Genomic DNA, 22,262 nt, shown 5'->3' on the forward strand with positions numbered 1-22,262 from the left:
TCACTTCACTTCTCTGGGCCTCAGTTCCCTCATCTGGAAAATGGGGATGAAGACTGTGAGCCCCACGTGGGACAACCTGATTACCTTGTATCTACCCCCGCGCTTACAACGGTGCTTTGCACATAGTAAGCGCTTAACAAATACCAACATTATTATTATTATTTTCAAACAAATGGGGGAGTTGGGATTAGATTAGATTAATAAATGCCATCATTATTATTATTATTATTATTATCCTTCTAACTCCTTCTAACTCTCAGGCCTGTGCTCTATCCACCAGGCCACGCTTGAGTTCTTTAGGCTGATGCCCACTGTTGGGTAGGGACTGTCTCTATATGTTTCCAATTTGTACTTCCCAAGCGCTTAATAGTAAGCGCTCAATAAATACGATTGATGATGATGATGATGATGATGCCCGAGGGTCTGGGTTTTAAACGTGCCCGATTGCCTGGTTCAGCAGATTTCCTCACTGTGGTTGGTGTTGCTATTTGGAGCCTTTTTTTCCCGTGACTAATGCTCTCAAAACCTCTGCAAATTTAAAGTTAGTATTGAAATCAGAGATAAGCTGCGGTGTCAGCATGTCCCCTTCTTTGTGGGGGGGTGAAGCGGATGTGTCTGACCCTGCCCAGAAAGAGTACAGTTCACTTGCACCCGAAAAACAATAATATCAATCAATTATATTTATTGAGCGCTTACTGTGTGCAGAGCACTGTACTAAGTGCTTGGGAAGTACAAATTGGCAACATATAGAGACAGTCCCTACCCAACATTGGGCTCACAGTCTAAAAGGCTAATAATATCTATTATTATTATTATTAATCTATTATTAAAGACTATTAATATTATTATTAATATTAAAGACTATTAAAGGCTATAATAAAGAATATTAAAGACTAAATATTAATTAATATTAAAGACTATTATTATTATTAATCTATTATTAAAGACTATACATATTTATTACTCTATTTATTTATTTATTTATTTATTTTACTTGTACATTTCTATCCTATTTATTTTATTTTGTTGGTATGTTTGGTTCTGTTCTCTGTCTCCCCCTTTTAGACCGTGAGCCCACTGTTGGGTAGGGACTGTCTCTATGTGTTGCCAATTTGTACTTCCCAAGCGCTTAGCACAGTACTCTGCACATAGTAAGCGCTCAATAAATACGATTGATTGATTGATTACTAATATCTGGTCTTTATATAATGAAACTGCCTCCCCAAGGGCTTTGCAGTTTAAATAAATGAGACAAGCTGTGCCTGGGGATCACTGAAATACAGCCGCCTCCCCGGAGGCTGTTACCGTGTCGTACGCAGCTGGAGTCCGCGGTGTAGAACTGAAGTTTTATTTTATTAAAACCATAGCGGTGACTAAATGGAAATCCATCAAGCTGGCGTTTTGGGTGGGTGGGAGTTGGCACACCGACTTGTTTCCCCAGGTCCCGTCGGCCCCCTTGGCTGAAGTCATTTTCCCTTAGATCATTCCCCCCATTAGATCGGTCAATCAGTTGTATTTATCGAGGGTGTGCCACGCGCAGAGCGCTTGGGTGACGACGATTCAACATTCATTCATTCGGTCGGATTTATTGAGCGCTCACTGTGTGCGGAGCACGTACTAGGTGCAGAGCGCTTGGGTGACGACGGTTCACCATTCATTCATTCGGTCGGATTTATTGAGCGCTCACTGTGTGCGGAGCACTGGAGCTAAGTGCTCGGGAAGTACAAGTCGGCAAGCTCTCTTCCTCCCTTCAAGGCCCTACTGAGAGCTCACCTCCTCCAGGAGGCCTTCCCACACTGAGCCCCTTCCTTCCTCTCCCCCTCATCCCCCTCCCCCCATCTTACCTCCTTCCCTTCCCCACAGCACCTGTCTATATGCATATATGTTTGTACATATTTATTACTCTATTTATTTTACTTGTACCTATCTATTCTATTTATTTTATTTTGTTAGTATGTTTGGTTTTGTTCTCTGTCTCCCCCTTTTAGACTGTTAGCTTTTAGACTGTTGGGCAGGGACTGTCTCTATATGTTGCCAACTTGGACTTCCCAAGCGCTTAGTACAGTGCTCTGCACACAGTAAGTGCTCAATAAATACGATTGATGATGATGATGATAATGGTGGCATTTATTAAGCGCTTACTAGGTGCAAAGCACTGTTCTAAGCACTGGGGAGGTTACAATAATAATAATAAAAATAATAATAATAATGATGGCATTTATTAAGCGCTTACTAGGTGCAAAGCACTGTTCTAAGCACTGGGGAGGTTACAATAATAATAATAAAAATAATAATAATAATAATGGCATTGATTAAGCGCTTACTAGGTGCAAAGCACCGTTCTAAGCACTGGGGAGCGCTTAGTACAGTGCTCTGCACATAGTAAGCGCTCAATAAATACGATTGATTGATTATTAAGTGCTTACTAGGTGCAAAGCACTGTTCTAAGCACTGGGGAGGTTACAATAATAATAATAAAAATAATAATAATGATGATGGCATTTATTAAGTGCTTACTAGGTGCAAAGCACTGTTGTAAGTGCTGGGGAGGTTACAATGATAATAATAATAATAATAATGATGGCATTTAATAAGCGCTTACTAGGTGCAAAGCACTGTTCTAAGCACTGGGGAGGTTCCAAGGTGATCAGGTTGTCCCACGGGGGGCTCACAGCCTTAATCCCCATTTTCCAGATGAGGGAACTGAGGCCCAGAGAAGTGAAGTGACTTGCCCAAAGTCGCCCAGCTGACAGTTGGCGGAGCCGGGATTTGAACCCACGACCTTTGACTCCAAAGCCCGGGCTCCTTCCGTTGATCCACGCTGCTTCTGGTCCCTACCCAACAGCGGGCTCACAGTCTGGAAGCGGGAGACAGACAACAAAACAAAACAGAATTAGCAGACATGTTCCCTGCCCATTATAATAATAATAATGGCATTTATTAAGCGCTTACTATGTGCAAAGCACTGTTCCAGCATTATGAGCTTCTAGACTGTGAGCCCACTGTTGGGTAGGGACCGTCTCTCTATGTTGCCAGCTTGTCCTTCCCAAGCGCTTAGTCCAGTGCTCTGCACACAGTAAGCGCTCAATAAATACGACTGATTGATTACAGTCTAGATAGGGAGACAGACGTTAATGTGAATAAAGAGGACATGCTCCCTAGGGTTATGGACTGTATTTTTTTATCGGACTTTCTTAGTCATCTAGTACACTGCTCTGTACACAGTAGGGGCTTGGCTACCTGCCCTGTTAATTGCCTCTCCACGAACTCTCATCTTGACCCTTGCAGTCTGGCTGTTGAACTCTTCACGTCACGGAGACTGTCATCCCCCTTGACCTCCCAGCTGCTTTCCATACCATTGAGCGCTTCCAGCGCTTAGAACAGTGCTTTGCACATAGTAAGCGCTTAATAAACGCCATCATCATCATTCCTCCTCGGCGGTTGCGCTGACACAGTATCGATCGGGTTCTTCTCCAACCTGGTTCTTCACTCAATAAATACGATTGAATGAATGAATGAATGAATGAACCCCTCTGATTGCACCTCAGTTTCCTTCAGCGGCTCCTCCTCTGCCTCTCATCATCATCATCAATCGTATTTATTGAGCGCTTACTGCGTGCAGAGCACTGGACTAAGCGCTTGGGAAGTACAAATTGGCAACATATAGAGACAGTCCCTACCCAGCAGTGGGCTCACAGTCTAAGAGAAGCAGCGTGGCTCAGTGGAAAAGAGCCCGGGCTTTGGAGTCAGAGGTCATGGGTTCAAATCCCGGCTCCACCACTTGTCAGCTGTGTGACTTTGGGCAAGTCACTTCACTTCTCTGGGCCTCAGTTCCCTCATCTGTAAAATGGGGATGAAGACTGTGAGCCCCACGTGGGACGACCTGATCACCTTGTAAATTCCCCAGCGCTTAGAACAGTGCTCTGCACATAGTAAGCGCTTAATAAATGCCATTATTATTATTATTATAAAAGACTCTCATCCCCTCACTGTGGGAATCCCCCAAGGCTGTGTTCTTGGTTCCCTACTTTTCTAGCAATAATAATTATAATTATGGTATTTGTTAAGCGCTTACTATGTGCCAGGCACTGTATCATCATCCATCGTATTTATTGAGCGCTTACTATATGCAGAGCACTGTACTAAGCGCTTGGGAAGTACAAATTGGCAACATCTAGAGACAGTCCCCACCCAACAGTGGGCTCACAGTCTAAATGGGGGAGACAGAGAACAAAACCAAACATACTAACAAAATAAAATAAATAGAAACTGTACTAAGCGCTAGAGTGGATACCAGCAAATTGGGTTGGACGCAGACCCTGTCCCACGTGGGGCCCCCAGCTTCGCTCCCCATTTGTCCCAGCTTCCCCAGTTGTCAGCTGTGTGACTTTGGGCAAGTCACTTAACTTCTCTGGGCCTCCTCGTTGGTTGTGCTGACACAGTATTGATCTGGTTCTTCTCCAACCTGGTATTTGTTAAGTGCTTACTATGTGCCAGGCACTGTACTAAGCGCTAGAGTGGATACCAGCAAATTGGGTTGGACGCAGACCCTGTCCCACGTGGGGCCCCCAGCTTCGCTCCCCATTTGTCCCAGCTCCGCCAGTTGTCAGCTGTGTGACTCTGGGCAAGTCACTTCACTTCTCTGGGCCTCAGTTCCCTCATCTGTCAAATGGGGATTAACACTGGGAGCCCCCCGGGGGACAACCTGATCACCTTGTAACCTCCCCAGCGCTTAGAGCAGTGCTTTGCACATAGTAAGCGCTTAATAAATGCCACTATTATTATTATTATTATGAGGTAACTGAGGCACCGAGAAGTGAAATGACTTTTCCCGAGGTCATGCTACTTCTCACACTCTCTCGGGGTGCTCATCCCCTCACATGGCCTCGCCGTCATTTCCGTGCCGATGACTTGAATTTATAACTCGACTCCTGACCCCTTATCTAATCTGCAGGCTGCATCTTCATCTGGATGTCCCAGCCGCACCTCAAATTCAGTATTTTTAAGGCAAGAACGTCTCGCCTTTTCCCGTAAATCCACTCCACCAAATGTTCCCAACACTGCCATCTTCCCTGTCCCAGAATCCCGCAAACACGGGATCATCTTCTGCTCTTCACTGCCCGTCATATCTCCTGTTCAGTCTACTGCTAAATCTTATAAGTTCCTTTACATCTCCCATATCCACCCCTTCTTCTCTTCCCAAATTGCCACCACCTTGGTTCGAGCGCCGGTCGCGTCATGGCTAGATTATCGTTTCAACCTCCTTAAAGCTCTCCCGGCCCCCAGCTTTCCCTCCCTCCAATATATCTGATACATTTCTGCACCGATGATTTTCTTGAAACACTCTTCCGACATATCTCTCTTCCCCACAAACTGGCTTCATGGGCCCTTCCAGCAGCGTGGCTCAGTGGAAAGAGCCCGGTTGTGGGTTCTAATTCTGGCTCCGCCACTTGTCTGGCCTGTGACGTTGGGCAAGTCACTTGACTTCTCTGGGCCTCAGTTCCCTCGTCTGTAAAATGGGGGTTAAGACTGTGAGCCCCATGTGGGACAGCCTGATTACCTTGTACCTACCCCAGCTTAGAACAGTAGTCAATCAATCAGTCGTATTTATTGTATTTATTGAGCGCTTACTGTGTGCAGAGAACTGTACTAAGCGCTTGGGAAGTACAAGTTGGCAACATATAGAGACAGTCCCTACCCAACAGTGGGCTCACAGTCTAAAAGTACTTGGCACATAGTAAGCGCTTAACAATAAATACGATTGATTGATTGGTTTTGTTCTCTGTCTCCCCCTTTTAGACTGTGAGCCCACTGTTGGATAGGGACTGTCTCTAGATTGATTGATTGTCTCTAGATTGATTGATTGATTCCCAGACTGAGCCCCTTCCTTCCTCTCCCCCTCGTCCCCCTCTCCATCCCCCCGCATCTTACCTCCTTCCCTTCCCCACAGCACCTGTATATATGTTTGTACAGATTTATAACTCTATTTATTTATTTTACTCTAGATGTTGCCAACTTGGACTTCCCAAGCGCTTAGTCCAGTGCTCTGCACACAGTAAGCGCTCAATAAATGCGATTGATTGATTGATTGATTGGCATTTGTTAAGCTGTGTTGCCAACTTGTACTTCCCAAGCGCTTAGTCCAGTGCTCTGCACACAGTAAGCGCTCAATAAATACGATTGATTGATTGATTGATTAAGCCCTCAAGGCCCTACTGAGAGCTCACCTCCTCCAGGACTGTAAGCCCACTGTTGGGTAGGGACTGTCTCTATATGTTGCCAACTTGTACTTCCCAAGTGCTTAGTACAGTGTTCTGCACGCAGTAAGCGCTCAATAAATACAATTGATTGATTGATTAACAAATGCCACCATTATTAAACAAAAATGCCTCACAATCAGTTTCAGGACTTTCCTTCAACTTGCCCTGACTTATTTATATTCTTTCTTTACCATTCCATGTCTCACACTCTTGGCTGCTCCCAAGCCAACCTTCCAGTTATTCCTTACTCTTTGGGCCCCCACCTCTGTCCCCTTGATCGCACATTTCTCCCAGTTGGAAACTCTCTTCCTTCCCAAATCTGAACGGACCGCACGTCTCCCCACATCAGAAAGACCTACTAAAATTTCACTTTCTCCAACAGATCTTCCCAATTAATTTCCCAGTGGTCTAGACTGTGTAAACCAACTAGCCAACTCTGTGAACTTTTTTATATCACTCCTCAGCACTCTTTCTTATGTGTTTATTTTAAGTATTTATTCAGATTACTCCTTTAAATATTTTTATGTTCCCGCAGTAGATTATAAGCTCCCTGGGGACAGGTATCGTGTCCACTATTGTACTCTCCCAAGTGCTTAGCAGAGTGCTCCGTCCACTATAAGTATTCAATAATACTTGAATTCAAGTATTCAGTATTCAACAGAGAAGCAGTGTGGCTTAGCGGAAAGAGCCCGGGCTTTGGAGTCAGAGGTCGTGGGTTCGAATGCCGACTCCACCACAAGTCTGCTGTGTGACCTTGAGCAAGTCACTTAACTTCTCTGAGCCTCAGTTACCTCGTCTGTAAAATGGGGGTGAAGACTGTGAGCCCCGCATGGGACAACCTCATTACCTTGTTTCCCCTCCCCAGCGCTTAGAACAGTGCTCTGCACATAGTAAGCGCTTAACAAATGCCATAAAAAAATAGGTACCATTGATTGATTAATGAGGGAAACAAACATCAGAGTATAAGCTCCTTGTCGGCAGGGAATGTCAATGTCATTTCTTAATTCTGTACTTCCCAAGCACCTAGTGTAGTGCACTGTTGTAAGTGGATGATCAATAAATAATGCTACTAAATACTGTTGATTGATTGTATAGGGAGGGACAGCTTTCCTAGTCACTTGTTTTGCTTTCTACAGCAGAGTTGTGTTGAAAAATCCAATTGCATAGCCCCAGGGCTGTAAGGGAGCTTAGTTTTCTGTAATCACTTGTTGAAGTGCAAAGTAGAATTTTTATGTTTTGAAGATTAACCCCAGGAAAGAGAGGAGTGCTGGGTTAAGACTTCTTTTCCTTATCATGACACTAAAGATAAGGCCTTTAGATCTAGACCTCACTTCTCTTGGGGCCCATTCCCGCACTAATCCTGGACTCCCTGGACCACTGATTCTGTACTTTATGGAGCAAAATATCGCTGATTGCTGCTCAAACATCACTTCAAAGAAGTCCACTATCCAGATTTTGACACAATGGCATTATTGTGTCAGGCCAGCAATAATAATAGTAACTATAGTATTTGTTAAGCACTTACTATGTGCCAAGCACTGTTCTAAGCCCTGGGTAGATACAAGGTAATCAAGTTGTCCCATATAGGGCTCACGGTCTTAATCCCCGTTTTACAGATGAGGTAGTTGAGGCCCAAAGGAGTTAAATGACTTGCCCAAAGTCACACAGCGGACAAGTGGCGGAGCCGAGATTCGAACCCACAACCTCTGACTCCCAACCCCGGACTCTTTCCACTAAATCACGCTGCTTCTGGTCTTTGACAGGAGTTCCAAGACTGTGAGCCCGCTGTTGGGTAGGGACCGTCTCTATATGTTGCCAACTTGTACTTCCCAAGTGCTTAGTCCAGTGCTCTGCACACAGTAAGCGCTCAATAAATACGATTGAATGAATGAACAAATGAAATGCTATTAGAAACAGTGTAATGTTCAGCCTTCTTAACATCCATCTTAGTAGTTAGGGGTATACTATTTAATCATCTCTGATTTTCCCTTTAGTAACCCATTGTGGACTACTCATTCATGCATTTATTCAAACTACTCTTGAGCCTACTGATATTTTTGGCACATACAACTTTCTGTGGTAATTAATTCCGTATGTTTACCACCCACAGTGTGAAAGTGTTTCTTTTTGTTTGCTTAAATCTAACACCTTTCAGTGGTGTCTGTTTGTTCCAGTGTTTTAGCAATTGGTGAATAACGAATCCGTGTTCATCCTATCCTTGTCATTCATGATTTTTTTCCTTCAGTCATGTCTTCCCTCACCTTTTCTGTTTCAGATTAATGACTCCTAATTTTTCAGATTATTCTTTTGCAAAAACCGTTCCATTCCCCTGATGACTTCCTCAGCCGTCCGTATTATGTACTTCCTTGGCACGATGGATGCCAACTCTTCATTATGAGTCGGGGCGGGGTGGGGGCAAACTTGGACTGTGGTTTTGAGTGGATGGAGCAAAAGCGGAGTGGGATAGAAATATGGGGAGAGTGGAAAAGGGAGGGAAGAAGGGGAGAAAGGAGAGGAACGAAGTGGAGAAGTTGAGGGAAAATGGGGAAAAAGTGGGGAGTGAAAAGAAGAAAGAAGGCGGTATTTCAGTTGGGTCACCTGAGCCAGAGTTGCTACTACTTGAGCAGGAGCATCCCGTGACTCCGGGTTTGGAAGTAGTGTCAAAATGCTACCGTCTTCACGGGATTCGCGAAGCCACTGTAGAGGCTCCGGAGCTCTGATGTCCATCCCATCCTGGGAATCCCCCAGATCGCCTGAGTGAACTGAGGGTGAGGTGGACCTTTGGTTTTTCCTCACTGATCTCTGGGGCTGGGGGCAGTAGGAGACTGTGGCCCAGAGCCTTGCAAAGGCACTGGAAAGTCTGCATGCATCAGCTTGGCCAGGGACTGGAGGAAAGGGAGTGGAGCCAACATTCTGGCATCACTGAATTCCGTGGAGCCAAATAGAAGCCTGTATTAATAAGCTGTTAGCTTCATTTTCTCAGTGTCAGTCCAATAGGGATGATGACTCTTCTTGCCTTCACAGAAGTGGCACCCGGGACCAGATGTAGAAATGTCTTTGCCTGGGGTCCCGTGAGGCCCCTGTGTGACTAGGAACATTGCACAGGATTAAGACTGTGAGCCCACTGTTGGGTAGGGACTGTCTCTATGTTGCCAATTTGTATTTCCCAAGCGCTTAGTACAGTGCTCTGCACATAGTAAGCGCTCAATAAATACGATTGATGATGACGATGTACCACTGCATGGTGATGCACGTGTGGCTTGTTTGCATCATTACCGTGATGCACGGTAGTAGCACCACCCCTGGCTGTGGGGCTTCCTTAGAGCAGGAACATAATAATAATAATAATAATAATAATAATGGCATTTATTAAGTGCTTACTATGTGCAAGCGCTGGGGAGTTTACAAGGTGATCAGGTTGTCCCACGTGGGGCTCACAGTCTTAATCCTCATTTTACAGATGAGGGAACTGAGGCACAGAGAAGTAAAGTGACTTGCCCAAAGCCACACAGCTGACAAGTGGCGGAGCCGGGATTTGAACCGATGACCTCCGACTCCAAAGCCCGGGCTCTTTCCACTGAGCCACGCCGTTTCCCCATAACAGTGGTGTGGGACTTCTGAGTCCCTTACTGGTTCTCTTGAGTCTGAGTCTTAAATCTTACGAACTCCTGCGATAATCCAGCCCTGGTGACACCTCTGCTGCTTGCTTTATTCCCGATCAATCAATCAATCAATCAATCGTATTTATTGAGCGCTTACTATGTGCAGAACACTGTACTAAGCGCTTGGGAAGTACAAATTGGCAACATAGAGAGACTGTCCCTACCCAACAGTGGGCTCGCAGTCTAAAAGGGGGAGACAGAGAACAAAACCAAACATACTAAGAAAATAAAATAAATAGAATAGATATGTACAAAATAGAATAGATTTGTACATAGATATGTACAAAAAACGCACCATGTTTTTTATGTAGTGGCAAAACTCAGCATTTCATTATATTTCTTTCTACTTTCTGATGGTAACCTGGCCTCTTCAGCAGGAATTATCATCACTCTCTGCCAATATTTATGCATCCGTCTCCCCTGTTAGGATGTGAGCTGCTTGAGGGCGAAGAATCTGTCTCTCATTTCTCTTATTTTTTTCCCAAATTCCCAGTATCGTGTATTGCACTAGACTTCTAGACTGTGAGCCCACTGTTGGGTAGGGACCGTCTCTATATGTTGCCAACTTGTACTTCCCAAGCGCTTAGTACAGTGCTGTGCACACAGTAAGCGCTCAATAAATACGATTGAATGAATGGAGGCACTAGTGGGCCCCCTGAAGTTGCTACTACTAACTTTGTTGGATTTTTAAACACTACCTGATTGGGCTTTAGTCATCAGATTGCCTTTCATTATTATCATTATTACTGCTAATAATAATATCTGCTTGCAGTGTGCCGAGCACTTTATTAAGCCCGGGGGTAGGTGTAAGATGATCAGGTTTGGTGCAGTCTGTCCCACACGGGGCTCATAGCCAAGGTGAAGAGAGAACAGGCATTGAATCCCCATTTTACAGATGAGGAAACTGAGGCACAGAGCAGTTAAGCAGCTTGCCCAAGGTCACCCAGCAGACACTCCCAGGTCTGTGCTCCTTCTGCTGGGCCACGTTGCTTTTCTGTTGTCTCTAGTCACAGCTGAAGGAGGCAGATGTCTGGGGAGCAGAAATACCATCCCAACTTGCCTCCTGAGATATAATAGCCAATGCTCCTGTGTAACAGAGGCACAGCTGGATAGTACTATAGCTTTTTTAGGAAATGGGCATTTCTGATGTCATTTTTAAAAGGCAGTACTCTCCCCCATTGTATTATGTTTTCATTAGGTCACTCCCACAGGTTCAGAAAAATTGCACAAGGTTTCAAGTGACTTACCCAGGGTCACACAGCAGGCAAATGGCAGAGCTGGGATTAGAACCCAGGTCCTCCGTCTACCAGGCCCTTGCTCTTTCCACTAGATTATGCTGCTTCCCAAAGACCTCTAAAACTTGTCTGTGTATCTCTCTCTCTCCCCGCCCACACACACCATCCCATTTTCCCATGTAACTCAATGCTTTATACCACTGATCATGTTGGAAGGAGAATCAAAAGAGATAAAAGCAGGGAAAGAGCCTTTACTCTGACTTCTCCCCTGATGTATTGGCTTTCCCCAATTACCTGTTCTTCTGGGACCCCCAATGGAACCACTACCACTATCTCCTAAAGGTCAGCAAGAGTTGGGGAGGCCTGGCCCTTCAACATCAACGGTATCCTATCATTTTGTTAACCATCGGTCAAACGTACAGTGATGGGATGGGAAAGCTACAGAGAAGGAATAGGTGTGTTCGGGTTTGCACGTATCTGCCATTCTCTTGCTCTATTGACACAGGTGTTCAGCTCTCTAGGTAACTTGCCATTTGCTTTATGGAGCTGCTTCTTTTCTGGTTCAGGCTCAGAGGTTAGTAGAAAACAGACTGCATCCACCAACTCCGTGTTGTGCTTTCCCAAGTGCTTAGTACAGTGCTGTGTCCACAGAAGGCTCTCAGTAGACACCCCCGATTGATTGTCTTGCTCCATTCTGAACTAGTTAGGACTGATTGAATCATCTCTCTTCCACACGGGATATGCCAGAGCGCGGCTGGCAAACTATATAGAAATGCTGTTCAAGTGGAATCAAATCCCAGAACCAAGGAAGGTGTGGTATTTCTTTTCTTAGGGTAGCTACATTATGGGTTTCCCTCACCAAGTATGGTTTTGCCAACCACAGCATTCTCACGTAACACTACGAATAGCATTACAGCTACATCCTACTGAGAGCTCCCAGACTGAGCCCCCTTTTTCCTCTCCTCCTCCCCATCCCCCTTCGCCCTACCTCCTTCTCCCCCCGACAGCACTTGTGTATATTTGTACAGATTTATTACTCTATTTATTTTACTTGTACATATTTACTGTTCTATTTATTTTGTGAATGATGTGCATCTAGCTATAATTTTATTTGTTCTGATGATTTTGACACCTGCCTACATGTTTTGTTCGGTTGTCCGTCTCCCCCTTCTAGACTGTGAGCCCGTGGTTGGGTAGGGACCGTCTCTCTATGTTGCCGACTTGTGCTTCCCAAGCGCTTAGTCCAGTGCTCTGCACACAGGAAGCGCTCAGTAAATACCATTAAATTAGGGGATAAGGACTCAACCGCATGGATGATACAGGAGGGTAGGGAGATGAGCGATTAGTCAAGGAAGTCTTTCTGGAGGAAATATTATTGGTCTTACAGAAACCTAACCCTAATGGTTAGCAAGGGAACATGGTACACATTTGGATAGAATACCATTAAGCTATTGGTTGTTGGATCAGCTACCTGATTTAGTCCAAGGCCGAATTACAAATACATATTTAAGTTAGCTTGCCTGGCCCTTTTCCTAGTCGATGAGTGGGGAGGCTTGGAATGGTGCTGATCATTTTTATATCTAGCCAATATCGCAGCATAGTTTATTCATTAGATTGTGTGTGGCTTTTCTGCCTGTTTTCGAATCTTGTTTCTGGATCCTGGAAGCCAGCTCCGAACGGAGCAGAAAGGCCTCCTTTTGTCAACTTGTAGTGGGCTTGGCAGCAGAGTATTTTTACCTTCTCTGTCATTTTTGAGATTGGCAGCTTGGAGGTAGGGCGTGGAGCCTTAAATTATGAGTGGGATTCCTGGAACGGTCCCATTTTAACTCTTAATTGCACCTTTTCTCCTCTCTCCCACCCTCATGCCTCCCCTCGACTGGGGTCCAATTTGCATTTTATTGGATGTAGAGACAGGGAATGGTCCCCGTTTCTGCCTCTCTAGATGGTGGAAACAGTTTCTTTTCCCATCACTGCTTCCCACTTTTTCCCTGCTCCTATTTTAAGTGCCTATTTCCCATCGGGTCGGTTTTGTTGGCACCTGGCCCGATTCCACTGAACTTTGTTTCCACGCTGCTATTAAAAGACAATGGCCAGTTAGCCATAATCATGGGAGGAGCAGGTTGGCAGTTGGTCCTGGTAACTTCTGGCTAGTTGGGAAAGCTCAGGTTTCTCAGTGTAGGGTTTAAAGAGTTCAATTTTTAAGTTTATGGGACATATTTAGCTCCAGCATTTGGCTGATTCAAACTGAAGGAAGTTCAAGATCAACTCTTTCCTCAAGCCCTTCTTTTCTCGGGCCAGACCAGATAGTTGTGCATCCAGAATCAGATAACTTCCCTTCCGGGCCCGCTCTCTGGATAAATGAGAGGACTTTGCATCCGGTCCGCTGGTCAGACTTTATTGTTTTTGGACTCTCACCATCTGCCCCCGTGGCTGGCTGCTTCTGGTAAGGCTGAGGGAGAGTCTGGTGAGCTATCAGGGTAGTTACCACACTTGGCCTTCCAGAGTGGAGGCCAAGCTCAGTGTTTTTTCAGGGTGGGAAGGTAGGGGACATGTTTAAGAAAAAGTCTTCTTTGCCTTAGAGCCATCATTCAGCATCCAGTCTGCTCTGCGAGATGAATTTGGGTTTCTCTGCTTGCAGACATGCCACTTGTAGCAGCAACCTGGCTTAGTGGAAAGAGCACGAACTTGGGAGTCCGAGGTTGCGGGTTCTAATTCCGACTGCGTCTCTTGTCTGCTGTGTGACTCTGAGCATGTCACTTAACTTCTCTGTGCCTCCGTTACCGCCTCTGTAAAATGGGGAGTAAGACTGTCACCCCACGTGGGACAACTTGATTACCTTGTACCTACCCCAGTGCTTAGAACAGCTCTTGGCGCATAGTAAGCGCTTAACAAATACCATCATCATCATTATTATTATTTTTACTTGCATTGGATAAAGCGCAGCCTCACTCGGTATTGGTGTTCTCCCTGGTCTTGAAGATGGGACTGGCAAGGAGAACTAAGAACACTTAATAATAATAATAATGATGGCATTTATTAAGTGCTTACTATGTGCAAAGCACTGTTCTAAGCGCTGGGGAGGTTACAAGGTGATGAGGTTGTCCCACGGGGGGCTCACAGTCTTACAGAACAGTGCTTTGCACATAGTAAGCGCTTAATAAATGCCATCATCATTATTATTATTATTACTTCCTCTCCCCATCCCAAAAGAAGAGAATGAGGCAGGGTGAGACCAGGCTAAAGGGGAGACCTCCACTTTTTTGCTTTTTTTAATCTTAGCATTTGGGCCAAATTCTAATCAAGAGAGATGATTCCATCACTAGACTTTTGAGCAGGAAGGGTAAGCTAAAAGGATGCTTCTTTAGCTGTTTAGAGGGTTTTTTTTTTCTCTTTTGGTTGCCTACTTTAAATCTAATATTGGAGTTAAAAATTGGAGATCCCAGATGAGGTGGTGGGAGGGGATCTGTTGGGGTCTGTGTCGGGGGTTGGGGGGTGAGGGTTTTATGCGGGGAGGCGGCAATTTGTCCAAAATGATCCCAGCTGCTCATGGTTTACTGGGGTATAAGCCAGTCAGTCCCTCCTCCGGGCTTCCATGTGGGGGTGAGCTGCCGTCATTAGCGGTTAAATGCCTCTTAAGCTATTCTTTTTTGCCTCTGACCACATACCCCGTCGTGGAAAGGAAGGGAGTTGGGTACTGGGGAGAGTAATGGACCCACCCTGTTCTTACGTCCAGCCGCCCTGCCTGGAGCTGCAGACTGGACTGGAAGTAATCATGGGCTTGTCAGAGCCCGTGCGTGTGACCCGATTGATGTTGCAGTCCCAGCATTGCCTGAATTGCGGACCTCGCCGGCAGTCCTCGCTCTTGCCCGGAGCTTTATGGGGTAGGGACAGTTTGAGAGGTTTTTGCCCTTTTAAGGGGATAGCTTGGCTGGAATAAGTCCTGCAGCTACCAACTCTATCTCTCCCAGCCTTCCTCCTCCCCTCCGGGCTGCAGCCGTCGCTACAGATTTTCATTTTGGAATGTAGAATTGGGCGCTCCCCCCCCCAATGCAGGGAGTCCGGCCGAAGGTGTGGTAAAACGCTTAATGATACTAAATATTTCTTCCTATGAGGTAGGGATTTGGAACTTCTTTTTTTTTTTTTTCCTGAGGTTCGTCGGGCAGATCTGATTTATGAAATTAGGTGAAGACGACTTCAACCTGGGGGAAAAAGAGTATAAATTCAAGTTTAATTTCCCCAGGTCAGACTTTCCTTCAGTTTCACCAGCCATCTATTTTGGAGATATGAAGGTCTCCAACTCTGGAAGCTTCCCTGTGCTCTCTCTAGTCAGTTAAGCGCTTAGTACAGTGCTCTGCACACAGGAAGCGCTCAGTAAATAGGATTAAATGAATGAACTGGAGGAGAAGGGGGTCTCCTGGAGGGCGGCCTACCTATTTCTGGAATCGTTGTCTTTGCTCCCCGGTCAATACGGAGCCGTTGCGGTAATTGTTGCTCTGCTGTTACCATGGAAAAAGAGGTGCCCTTAATCTGGCTCATCACAGGATTAGGACAAGTCTCTTACCAAAGGCATGCTGCCTCAGTTTCTCCAGTTGCAACCGTCTCCCTCTCTAAACTCCTTGCGGGCAGGGAACACGTCTACCAATTCTGCTGTACTGTACTCTTCCAAGTGCTTATTACAGTGCTCACCGCCCAGTAAGTGCTCAAATGCTATTGATTGATTGTTAGCCATTGTACATTTCCAAAGCGGTTCAGCCTTTGAGGTGAATGGTGCTGCTTACCTTCTGAATAAGGTAATAATTTTCTTGACCCTCCATGAAAACTCAGCTGTACCCCGGACGTACAAAACAGAACTGGAAATCCCAAAGAAATTGGGAGTTCTGTTCTATTTTTAACTCTAATGCCCGCTGTTCCCTGAAGATTTTAAATAGCATTTCTGCAGTCACGTAGAGCCTCTTGGCTTGATTTTGAATTCTGAGCTATTTCTCCAGTTGTCTTTCTTGGTTTAAGCAGGGCTTAATGGAAAGAGCACGGGCTTTGGAGTCAGAGGTCATGGGTTCAAACCCCGGCTCCGCCAGTTGTCAGCTGTGTGACTTTGGGCAAGTCACTTCACTTCTCTGGGCCTCAGTTTCCTCATCTGTAAAATGGGGATTAAGACTGTGAGCCCTCCGTGGGACAACCTGATCACCTTGTAACCTCCCCAGCGCTTAGAACAGTGCTTTGCACATAGTAAGCACTTAACAAATGCCATTATTATTATTATTATTATTATTATTAAGCAGGACATTTTTGGTTCTACCGTTCCTCAGTAGAATGCAGCGTGCACATTTGCTGATATCTCAAGCTGTTTGACATCTACCCTGTTAGAACAGTTGTTCTAAGGTACCTAAATGGCTTTAGGGATGTGGACAAATACGTTTACTGGGTGGTTTGTTTGCCCAGAAAATAATAATTGTGGTATTTAAGCACTTTATGTACCAAAATCTGGGATAGGTAGAATAGAAGCAGATGGGACACAGTCCTTGTCCAACATGGGGTTGACAGACCAAGAGAATAGAATCTTATTCCCATTATTCCAAAGGCACTGAAGAGTTAAGTGACTTTCCCAAGGTCACAGAGCAGGCAAACGATGAAACTGGGATTAGAACCCAGGTCTCCCAACTCCTCGGCCCGGGCTCTTTCCACTAGACCATGCTGTTTCTCCGCTAGAGATAAAAGGATTGAAGGCCTAGGAATTAAAGCATTCAGTTTCTAGGAAAGTCTGGATTCCTGAGCATCCTGACACTCTAGCCCCCTGCAAATTGAAACCGTTATTCTTCAGGCCTAGAGCTGGATCTCAGTGGAGAAAAGTATTCTTCTTGATGGGGTGAATACATCACCCTTGAATAAGATGTAGACGTGGATCAGATTGCATTTTGGTTGAGAAGGGAATTCACCTAAGGCCCTTTTCATTCATTCATTCATTCAGTTGTATTTATCGAGCGCTTACTGTGTGCAGAGCACTGTACTAAGCAACTGGGAAGTACAAGTTGGCGACATATAGAAAAGGTCCCTACCCAGCAACGGGCTCAGCGTGGCTCAGTGGAAAAGAGCCCGGGCTTTGGAGTCAGAGGTCATGGGTTCAAATCCCGGCTCCGCCAATTCTAAGCTGTGTGACTTTGGGCAAGTCACTTCACTTCTCTGTGCCTCAGTTACCTCATCTGGAAAATGGGGATGAAGACTGTGAGCCCCCCGTGGGACAACCTGATCGCCTTGTAACCTCCCCATCATCATCATCAATCGTATTTATTGAGCGCTTACTATGTGCAGAGCACTGTACTAAGCACTTGGGAAGTACAAATTGGCAACATATAGAGACAGTCCCTACCCAGCAGTGGGCTTAGAACAGTGCTCTGCACATAGTAAGCGCTTAATAAATGCCATTATTATTATTATTATTATTATTATTTTTTTTACAAGGGGGAGACAGACAACAAAACAAATCATGTGGACCGGTGTCAAGTCATTTTCAACAAATAGAATTAAAGCTAAATGGACATCATTAACAAAATAAGTAGAATAGTAAATATGTACAAGTAAAATAGAATAATAAATCTGTACAAACACATATGCAGGGGCGGGGGGGGATGAGGAGGAGGAGAGGAAAAATGGGGGGCTCAGTCTGGGAGGGCCTTTTGGAGGAGGTGAGTGCTCAGTAGGGGACCAGGGGACGAGGTAGGTGGGGCCTACCAGAAATGGTTTGCTTTAGGCCTTGAAGCAAAATAGTTTGATGGGTAGATGAGGGAAGGAATATAATTTCTAAAGTGAGGCTACTACTCTTCTTCACCCAGTATTTTGTGGGTTTTGTGCTTTGACTTCTCAGGTCCCACAGGCATTCAGTTGGACCATCCAGAGCAAGCCCAGCAAACGGCGAGCAGAGCCCCAGCACCAGGCGTCGGCCCCGGCAGCCGCTCAAGAATCAAAGCCACAGTGGCGTTGCCAATGGCACAGGTGAGTTAAAGCGTGGAGTCACCGGCTCGACTAGGGGTCTGGCCCTGGCGTGGACCAGTCAGTGACTGGAAAAAGAAGAAGGACCCAGATGACGAGGGAGACTTTGATGCTGGAAGGACCAGTTGGGTCCTTTGGAGAAACGATGTCATTTTTTCCTTCTTCCCACCTACTGACAAATAACAGTTTTGGTTCCTTAAGCTATTTATCTTAGTCCTTTTGAGTCTCCCAGAGATATTTTCCTTTCACATAATAATAATAATGGCATTTATTAAGCGCTTACTATGTGCAAAGCACTGTTCTAAGCGCTAGGGAGGTTACAAGGTGATAAAGTTGTCCCGCAGGGGGCTCACGGTCTTAATCCCCATTTTTACAGATGAGGAAACTGAGGCCCAGAGAAGTGAAGTGACTTGCCCAAAGTCACACAGCTGACAATTGACAGAGCTGGGATTCGAACCCACGACCTCTGACTCCAAAGCCCGGGCTCTTTCCACTGAGCCACGCTGCTTCTCTGGAACTGTGAACTCATGGAACTGGGAAGAAGGAAACTTTCTCCCCGACTCTGTACTGACTTTATTTCCCCAACTCTTGGACGTCTGTCCCATCTTGCCTTCCCTCCAGCGTGGCTCAGTGGAAAAGAGCCCGGGCTTTGGAGTCAGAGGTCATGGGTTCAAATCCCGGCTCTGCCACTTGTCAGCTGTGTGACTTTGGGCAAGTCACTTCACTTCTCTGGGCCTCAGTTACCTCATCTGTAAAATGGGGATTAAGACTGGGAGCCCCATCCGTGGGACAACCTGATCACCTTGTATCCCCCCCAGTGCTTAGAACAGTTCTTTGCACATAGTAAGCGCTTAATCAATGCCTTCATCATCATTATTATTATTATTATTATTATTAGTCCATTTGGTGGAAGTCCCCAGCCTTAGCCAAGCCATCAGGAAGTAATGCTGGCCTGGAAAAGATGCCTGTCTAGTGGCAGTGGTCAGTTAGCAGTTTTGACTGAGCATCCCCTGTCTGGAAAGCATTGTTCAAGGCCCTGGGAGAAGCTTCAGAGCCCATGCCTTTAAAGAGCTGTCATCCTAATGGGAGATTTCAGAGCCCCAAGGCAGGAAAAACCCCCCCGAAATTTAGGTGTAACAGCTGCAGACACACTCGGAGTCTGGTTCTTCTGATCTCTGAAGGCTTGTGAAATCAGGAGAATGGAGTTTTTAAAATCAGGAGAAGGGAGTTGTATGGAGTGGAGGTGTACCAACTAGAACTGAATGGATGGCGTAGATATCATTAGCATACACAATCTATTATTGTGCAAACCAAGGGTGCAGTGGTGCAGGATACAGAACTGTAACTACCTAGTTTCTCTGGGATGTTGATATCTTTCTCAGTAGCAGTCCTCCCCTCACATTCTTTTTTCAACAGGGAGTTCTTTACCAGGTCTTTTCTTGTTTACCCTGCAACATCCTCATAGGAGAGGTCAGCATCTTGCTTGCCTTTCTCAGTTAAGGGGCTTGAAGTAAAATTCCCATCCCTCAGGAATGCTGGTAGGTTCAGGATTTGGAGAGATGAGGGTAGCAACAACAGCATGTTGACTAAGGAAAGCAAATGATTGTAGTCAAGGAAAGGATATGCTGCCCAGTGTAAAGACTTCATTGTTTTGGAAGATATTACAGAACACTTTTTGACTACCTGGTAATAACTCTCTGACCTTAAAATTCTGTCTATTAGGGGTCTGCTATAGTGGAATGGCGTGTTCCAGGTTCAGACCCCCCCCTCAGTTTACTTGCAAGGCTCGGAGATTACCAAGCGAGGTGATCTCTTGGTCTTGGGTCCCTCCTGTCCAGGCCGAAGAAGATTGTAGCGGGCCTGGACTGTGGCCTCTGCTCTTGGAATATGGGATCTGGTTGAATGATTTTTCTGTTGCCTGGCTTAGCTGGATTTGTGAGTCAGAAGGTGAGCTAGTAGTAATGTGTATCAGTAACAGTTTTCTGTCTTACCAGCGCATGAATGTGAACCACAGAGTTTGGAGGCTAGGACATCCAGTAACAGCTTGGCCTGCATTTCCCGTCTCTGTCGAGAAGGCAGCGTGGTGGAAGCTGTGAAGCGCAAGTGTTGTAGAGAGCTGTGCACACCGTGTTTAATAGTAAATGGTTCTTTTAGAAAAATAAGAGGTCATCTGTGGAAAAGAGCCAGAGTTCACAAATGAGAAAGGAGAACGTGTGTTTATGGGTCCAGTGAGCGGCCAGCCCGATGCCATTGCTGTTCCCCACCTTTGGATAACTTTATCATAACATTGGCTTCTCCCTGGCCGACTTCACTTTTTCTCAATGGTGCTGGGTTCGGATGAATAATATTTGGGCTTTTCATAATTTCTGATGTTGAACCATTTTTGTTTTCTGAAACTGCTGCTGTCTCCGAGAGTGAACTGCATTTGTATTGTACCCTCTATTAAGCACTTATGTGCATCTGATGCGGGGTAGGAAATTGCTTAATTAAACTCAGGTTGATTCCTACCTTCAGGAAACCTACGGTCTAATAGGTGTGGCATACCTAAAATAAGTGAGGGTGGGAGAGGAAATTTATGGACATCTGTGTACAAGCACCTGGATGCTTTTCTGGGCTTTGAAGAAGGTAGGGAAGGAGGAGCTAATGATATCCTTTCTTCAGCCCTAGTTGAAAGATTTCAAAGTGCAGAACAAAAGTGACCAAGAATTAAATGGTCTAAGGACAGAAATCTATATTGATCTTTGACTTGCCTTGCCCTAGATCGAGTTGGCAGTGGAGCCAGGATTAGGAAGAAAAATTTCCAAATCCCAGGCCCCTTCATTAGCCACTGGAGAATGTCCCAGACTTGAGTGAAAACCTGATTCATAAAAATATGTTTTCTAACAACATGGTGGGTGTGTTGTAAAGTGCCAGATTTTCACAGCTCAAAGGCCGTTCGGCTGTCATGAGCTCCGTTGAGACCCATCGCAGTATGATTAGTAGCCTGTGGTGTTAATAGACTATCTCATTACAGGTGTCTGTTTTCCACCCTCATGTAATCTGTGTGTATCTTTAGTCCTCAGATTTTATGAAATGTTTCTTTTTTTCCCCCACTCCGTTCACAGTGCCCTGTTGATATTTGAATGTTAAGTCAGACTGTACCTATTTTATACAGTTTTTGGCTTTAGCCTGCCCGGGCTACCCTTCACCTGAAAGGATTTGAGTGGGGCTGACCAGAATATCGTAACGGTGTTTGGGGAAGAGTCAAGATAGCTGTACACTCGCTGTGGGCGGGAGATGTGTCTGCTAAATGGTTGTTGTACTCTCCCAAGCGCTTAGTACTGTTCTTGTCACACAGTAAGTGCTCAGTAAATACGATTGATTGAGAGTGGCAGCGAGAGTCCCATAAATGCATTCAGTATGGACACTGTTGGCCTTCCTAGGCCTCTGTTGATCCGTGAACTCACTCCAGATTTTTTTTTTTTTGTTCCGCCGATCTCCTTTACTTTGCGGAAGTTGCTTTTTTTACCGGGAGCCCTGACTGTTGAGCTTGCCCAAGCTCCATATTGACGTTCGGTATCTCTCGTCTCCACGTTGCCAAGTCTACAGAATTAACGGGAGGATAAATTAAACTGCTTTTTTGCTGCCCCAATTGTTAGCCTCCAACGCCTCGCCTCACAAACTACAGGGAGCTACGTTTAGGTTACCGGCTGCCGAGATAATAATGTTAGCAAGGCCAGTCGTGAGGCAGGCGGTCTAAGAAGGCAGTAAGGAGAGGTTTGTGGTTAACGGAAAGGGCGAATGGAAAATCAGGAGGCTTGAGAATTGAACAGTCTCAGCTCTGTCACCAAGTGACCCTAGGCAAGTCCCTTAAATTCTGTACCGTAATTCGCTCATTTAGAACATCAGGTTAACATTACTTACCTCCTGTCTTGCAGTTGAGCTCTTTATAAGACTGGTGGCTTCCCAAGTGCAAAGGAGTAGGAATTGTACCTCCCTTACTGGGCGAGCAGTCCTTTGAGTATCTTTTTATCAAGAGGTGTTAGGGCATTCTTGCAGGTAGTTCCAAAAATCCCTAGGGGGGCAAAAATTTACCACGGTCCTGTTATCTCCTCTTATTGACAACCTTTCCCTTTCCTGGC

The 22,262-nt window shown here is 45.5% G+C and overlaps 1 protein-coding gene across 2 annotated transcripts in view; it reads left to right on the plus strand.

Annotated features, from left to right (window-relative positions):
- Window positions 1–22,262, plus strand: part of WWP2 (WW domain containing E3 ubiquitin protein ligase 2) — a 135,985-nt gene that overhangs the window by 58,569 nt on the left and 55,154 nt on the right. For both annotated transcript variants that reach the window (XM_038753597.1, XM_038753598.1), the window contains exon 7: window positions 18,017–18,144. In XM_038753597.1, coding sequence (XP_038609525.1) covers window positions 18,017–18,144 — 128 coding nt within the window. The remainder of the gene's footprint in view (window positions 1–18,016; window positions 18,145–22,262) is intronic.

Source organism: Tachyglossus aculeatus, chromosome 11, assembly GCF_015852505.1.
Source record: "Tachyglossus aculeatus isolate mTacAcu1 chromosome 11, mTacAcu1.pri, whole genome shotgun sequence".
NCBI classification, from domain to species: domain Eukaryota; kingdom Metazoa; phylum Chordata; class Mammalia; order Monotremata; family Tachyglossidae; genus Tachyglossus; species Tachyglossus aculeatus.